At 41.5% G+C, this 6000-nt stretch overlaps 1 protein-coding gene across 13 annotated transcripts in view; it reads left to right on the top strand.

The window, feature by feature from the left end:
* Positions 1–284: 284 nt before the first annotated feature.
* The window catches only part of CCNT2 (cyclin T2), a 45894-nt gene continuing 40178 nt past the window's right edge, over positions 285–6000 (top strand). For 4 of the 13 annotated variants that reach the window (XM_036318893.1, XM_036318892.1, XM_036318891.1 and 1 more), the window contains exons 1-2: positions 816–1216; positions 2081–2194. Coding sequence is in view for 5 of the 13 variants with exons in the window: in XM_036318885.1 (XP_036174778.1) it covers positions 339–496; positions 1135–1216 (240 nt within the window). In the remaining 8 variants the exon portion in view is untranslated. Of the gene's footprint in view, positions 497–814; positions 1217–2080; positions 2195–6000 lie in introns of those variants that run through there. The other 9 variants (XM_036318885.1, XM_036318884.1, XM_036318883.1 and 6 more) reach the window with 6 other exon arrangements.

Below are 6000 nucleotides of genomic sequence, written 5' to 3'. Positions count from 1 at the left end.
CCCGCCCCTTTACCCCACCAACCCCAGGCCCGGCATGCACCGCGCCGACCTTTCCCTTCCTCTGACCCCCACCTTCCGGTGTCTCCAAATGACAAGCGGCGCGGAGCATTGTGGGTCCATACGCCGAGCGCGGCGGGGGCCGAAAAAAGAAAGCAAACTACTAGCGCGAGCCGGCCGGGCGGCCCCTGCGCATGCGCACGGCGGCGGCGCGGGGTGGAAAGGGGCGGCGCGCGGCCTTGGGCGAGCGGAGTGGGGCGGGGCCGCGCGGCCTTGGCGAGGAGTCCGCGAGCCGGGAGGGGAGGGGGGCGGCCGAGGGAGCGGGCGGAGGAGGAAGTGTCATGGCGTCGGGCCGTGGAGCTTCTTCTCGCTGGTTCTTTACTCGGGAACAGCTGGAGAACACGCCGAGCCGCCGCTGCGGAGTGGAGGCGGACATAGAGCTGTCGTACCGCCAGCAGGCGGCTAACCTTATCCAGGAGATGGGACAGCGTCTCAATGTGTATCCTTTCCTGTGCCTGGCCCTCCACTGCTCACGCCCGGTCCCCACTCCTCGCCGGGTCTCCGGGCCTGGTGCCCCGCGAACATGGCGCCGCTCCTCCCGTGCGCCTCGGCCGCGCCCTAAGGGAAGGCCGGCTCGGGCCCGGGCGGCCGTGAGCGGAGGGAGGAAGAGAGGAGCCGGGCATGCGGGCCGGGGGCCGCGCGTGGCGGCGGCGGGGTGGGAGTGTCGCCCGGCGAGAGGGGCATCGCAGGGGTTAAGGCCGGAGAGAGGCGGCGGCTCGGGCTCCGGTCCGGGAAGGAAGGGGTTGGGCGGGCGGGTTCGCGATGCCGGAGGGCGAGGCTCGCAGCCTCTCCCCGCGTCCTGTCCTCGCTCCTCCGCGGCGGGGTCGGGTCCTCGGGGCGCACCGGGGTCCCTCGGCTCCCGGCGTGGTTTTGTGCGAGCGCGCGCGCGTTTCGACTGTTTGACGTCGAGCTCGGTCGTAGCTGCTGGTGATGAGTCGCTTCTGGGCTCGTCTGTTGATTTTCTTCCTGCTTCTAGTTGGGGTTTGGGTGAACGGGAGGGCTTGGAGAAGGACCGCAGACGGGGAATTTCCCATCAGAATTGTTTTCCTCGGACATTTCCTCAATGTTGCGCTTCAGCTCACAGCTTACGATAAACACTGCGATTGTTTATATGCACAGGTTTTATATGTACCATTCTTTCACCAAGTTCAATAAAAATGTAAGTACTGTTTTATTGTCTGTTCTTACTGCAACCAAATTTTAACTAAGCCGATGCGCGGGGGGGAGGGGGGGCGTGGGGGGGGGGAGGATAAGGTTATTGACTTTACTTTTGGGTTTAGTGTCCAAAGTGAACAGTAAAGGTAAATAAATCTCCTGGTGAACATTTTGCTTCATTTGTGATGACAAGCCTCCAAGACTGTGTCGGACTCTACCAGGTCGTTTGAGCTGAAAGATAAAAGAAACATTTCTTTGATACTCAAAGGATTATTAACTCGGTGTTCATTTAAATTTTATGCCTAAAATTTCAGTAGTCTCAGGTAGCAATGTGCAGTGTAATTTGGGCACGTCTAGTCATTCTGTTGTAGATCTTCATTGTATTTGGACTCATTGTTTCAAATGTTGTGAATAGGGCTTCATTGTAACATTAGTTTGAAATGACCTTTTGAAAGAAATAAATGTTTGCAGGAATAGTTCACTTGCTAACACAATAATTCCTGTTTATCACGCGTTAGCATTAGTTGTCTACTTAAATTTTTGGTGATTCAAACGTCCAGTCTTGCTGCAAACATACCATGTCAGGGGTGTGTGTGGGTGTGGGTGTGTGTGTGTAATTTTGGAGTAAAACTTACCCTACAATACTAAGGCACTGATTTTGAACATTACCTGTAAATCTTGGCACATTTAGTAATGGCATTTAGTTGAAATTTTTATCTTAAGTTTTGAAAGATGTGAATTTGGTGTCTGTTCTTTTCAGAGTAGCATGCATATTGTGTTGCATATGTTTAAAAAATTGCATATTGTTTAGAAATATTTAACTCTACCTTAATTCTCACTGTATTTTTTGGTCTTTTTTTTATCACAGCTATTTTTAGAATGCTATTCTGAAAGGTGTGTATAGAAAAATGGACCATGGAAGACTATATACTATTTGTGGATTGTCATTAGGATCTTTTTGCTAAGAAAAGCCTTTGAAAAGGTCCTTAAAATTTTGTTTTGGATTGGAAAATTGGAAAGAAAAGCTTCATAATTTAGATTGATTCTTATTTTCATCTCTTCTGATCCTGTCTGATTCGGTTTATTAGATTGGCATGTAGGTTTGTCTTGAACAGTATGTATCTGTATCCATTTTGGTCTCTTGCATCCTTTGTTTCTTCTACTTTTTCTCTTTTAAATTTGTGTGATTCTTGATCTGTTTCCATTTTCCTAGTATTTCTTGTGCACAGAACTTAGGTCAATGATGGTGTTATGGAAGAGAGAGGAAGCCTTTTTGGTAATAACATTTACATTGAGAGAATTAAGTTTATATTTAAATTGTCTGCAATGACAGTAGTAAACCAATGAATACTAATATAAATGTGGCTTTCCTTAAGTAGCCCTGGAAAATGCTTGTAGAAATCACAAGGCAAAATAGTTTGAAAAATCTTTATGTGGCTACAGATGTCCCATTTGCTGAATCAGGCTTACTTTTCTACATCCAGTAAATTATCTCTCCACAAGACTACACTGATCATTTTGAATCCTCCCTCTTTCATAATTTGTCCCTGTAACATGGTTGGTGTGCTTTAAAACAACCATCTTGCTTACAGCTAAAATTCACAGCTTTAACTTGAAGTTGACTGGTGAACTCCAGGTCACTTGCATTCTAACTTTCACTATTTTATTTAAATGCCATTGTTCAATAAGAAAAGCTAGAATATTAACTTCTATTACCCTATTTAATGTCTTTATATGTGTATGGAGGTGAACTTTAGCATTTTGCATTGACTTGTAATTAGCAGGATAATTGAAATCTGGTGTTAATTTCTATTTTGAAAAGTAATTTTGCACCGTTCATATGTAATCGTTGTCTTTTTACCTTTACTATTAAATCAAAAGTGGTTTTAATATCTGTGTACGTACACTTACATCAATTGCACAGCCTCACTCTCTTATCTTTTTTCCCCTATTCTTTTAGGGTGAAGGGGGTGGTCTCAAATTGAATGTGAGTCACTTTTAAATTCATAATCCTCCACATCATTGGGAGAAAAAAATTTTTAGGGTTATAATAGAATGGTTTAAGTAGAGTAAACTTAAAAAAAGCATGAGTCCTCACAAAGTAAACTGAACACCAGTCAGTAAATTAAGCCCTAACAGGCTTAAATTTTAAGATGCTGGAAATAAGCTTATTTGATTTTATAATCAATATTATGCATTAATTATATTTTTACTGTTTTGTGGCTTCATTTTCCCACATTGACAAATTTAAAAAGTAAAAATCCTATAAAATTCAAGTGCTGTTGTATTGAAGAATAAAATTAGTTTCAGTATGTTTGTGATCCAGAAACTGATTTATCATTGAATTCTATTGTCATTTTGCCTTGTAGAGTTGGATCACTATCAGCAGTAAATTACTTTTATGTGTAACCTGGGTAGATAAATCTACCCTTTGCTCACTGGACACAGTGAGGTTTATGTAATTGGGGTTAGTAATTAAAGAATGTCTTTGCTGGATCAAGCTCAAGATAAATCTAGTAGAGCATGGAAGCCCGGGGACCAACAGTGCCTTCAAGGTGTATACTATAGCAGAGCACCCTCCCCTAGGTCAATCTTAAGAGTAGATGTTGACCTAGCTTCTCTTAGAAACCCTGCTCATTAATTTGGTTAGACAAGTTTATGATGCATTTGTTTCTTACATTCCAAATCTAATGAGTTCTCTTAAGATGAGGTTGTAGTAAAAAGCACACTCTTCTGAGTATTTTTTTGGCCACAGTCTGTTGTCATAGCACTCACCCTCTACTTTCCTTGGTTCCTTTGCCTTTTTTGAGCTGCAACAATCAAAACTGTACGTAATATGCCAAATTTAGGTGAACCGTAATTCTCTTTAAGGTTCCAAGAGTACATGGTTGGTTAAGGACAGTATTCAAGACTTGTGATTTTAAGGAATGACGTAAGAATGAATGCATCATTTATCTCATGTCTGAGTTTGATTTTATACATCTAAGTTTGGTTGGTTGGTCAGCTTCTGCACATAAGCAAATTTGTATTTGCTTGTGCTAAAATTTGATTACCACTTTTTGCTTACAATATATATAATCTTTCTCAATTGAATTGGCTCTTGACTAGTAGATAGCATTTGAAAATTGGAAGTTCTCTTATCTATCAAGATAAATGCTCACTATCTTTGTTCTTTGTCTGATAACATTCTCCCATAATTTTTAATAACAGTCCTTACAGTAGAAATTTATTTATGATTTTTTTTAAAATATATTTTATTGATCTTTTTACAGAGAGGAAGGAAGAGAGACAGAGAGCTAGAAACATCGATGAGAGAGAAATATCGATCAGCTGCCCCCTGCACATCTCCCACTGGGGATGTGCCCGCAACCGAGGCACATGCCCCTGACCGGAATCGAACCTGGGACCCTTCAGTCCGCAGGCCAATGTTCTATCCACTGAGCCAAACCGGTCTCGGCTATTTATGATTTTTTTAAAGTTAATGTTAACCAGTTTATACCATTGCCTTTTGTGAAAGAAAACATTTGGGGGAAATTGTTTAGCTAAAGAGTCTTATTTAAATTTTTATTGTGAAAGCCATAATTTTTCTCAAAGATAAGAACGTAGGTAAATAAAGTTAAATATAAAAACGCCTCCCTAACACACACTCTCTAAAACTAGAAAGTAAGCAATGTAAAGGGCGGGGTTTTTTTGTTTTTTTCTTTCTCTTTAGCTTTGCTTACTGTTGTATTACCAGTACCTCTCATAGAACAGATATTCAGCAACTATTTGTCAATAGAATGGATCTAATCTTTTTTTCTTAAATCCTCATCCAAGAATATTTTTCCATTGATTTTCTTAGAGAGTGGAACAGAGAGACCGAAGCTCTGTCCCAAACTGGCTAGGGTGAATGGGTCTAATCTTGCCCACAGTGTTATTAACGAATCCTTACACATTTTCCTCTCTATATATATCCTCCCCACAGACACACAATGTTTTCTTTTATTATTGAAAACTAATGTAGGCATGTGGTAAATGAAATCGGTACAAAAAGAGATACTATAAACCTTTCAATCCCAGTGTCTAGGCCCCCTGCCCTTCAGCATTGGCTGTTACAGTATGTGTGTGCCCTTTCAGAAATACATTTTGTTTGTGCAGGCATATATGTGTATTTATTTTTCAGCACAGAAAAAGGTCCCTCCCATGCCCCAGTTCTTAGAACCAGCACACAGCCTAGAATTGGATTCATCCTAGTTGGGGTTAGGTGTGGCTATTTCTGGGGAAGTAATTTTTAAGATGGCACCAGAAGGGGTAGTATAGATTGACCCAGTGGATCTAAACTGGCAGTGGTTTAGCCGACCAAGGGACATTTGACAGTGTTTAGAGACGTATTTTTGTTTTCACAATAGGTGAAAGGGGTACTATTGGCAAAAGTTACCTGGTCCAAAATGTCAGTAGTAGTGAGGTTGCAAAAACCCCACATAACCAGTCCTAAAGAGTTGGGTTGAGTGAAGGAGACTGAAACTATGTTATTTTCACTAAATTAATTTTGAGTGTTTGGTAATTTCATCTGTTCAGTAAGAAATTGCCTATTCATCTGTAATTCCTCAAGGACCTTAAGAACAAAGATCACATTTGTAATTTTTTTTTAATTGAGGGTTCTAGGGAAACTTTGATAAAATTTAAAGTTTATATTTAGTTTGTTAATAAATGTTGCCTTTCTGTGAAATACTGTTCTTAGCCTCTTGTTTGAGTTTGTTATGAATTTGACAATTACTTACAAAATTTATTTTTTCTAATTTGTCTTCT

Source organism: Myotis myotis, unplaced genomic scaffold (genome assembly GCF_014108235.1).
Source record: "Myotis myotis isolate mMyoMyo1 unplaced genomic scaffold, mMyoMyo1.p scaffold_m19_p_8, whole genome shotgun sequence".
In the NCBI taxonomy this organism is placed as follows: Eukaryota; Metazoa; Chordata; class Mammalia; order Chiroptera; family Vespertilionidae; genus Myotis; species Myotis myotis.
Note: the sequence above shows the minus strand (reverse complement) of the source record. Positions and strands in the feature narration are given on the sequence as shown.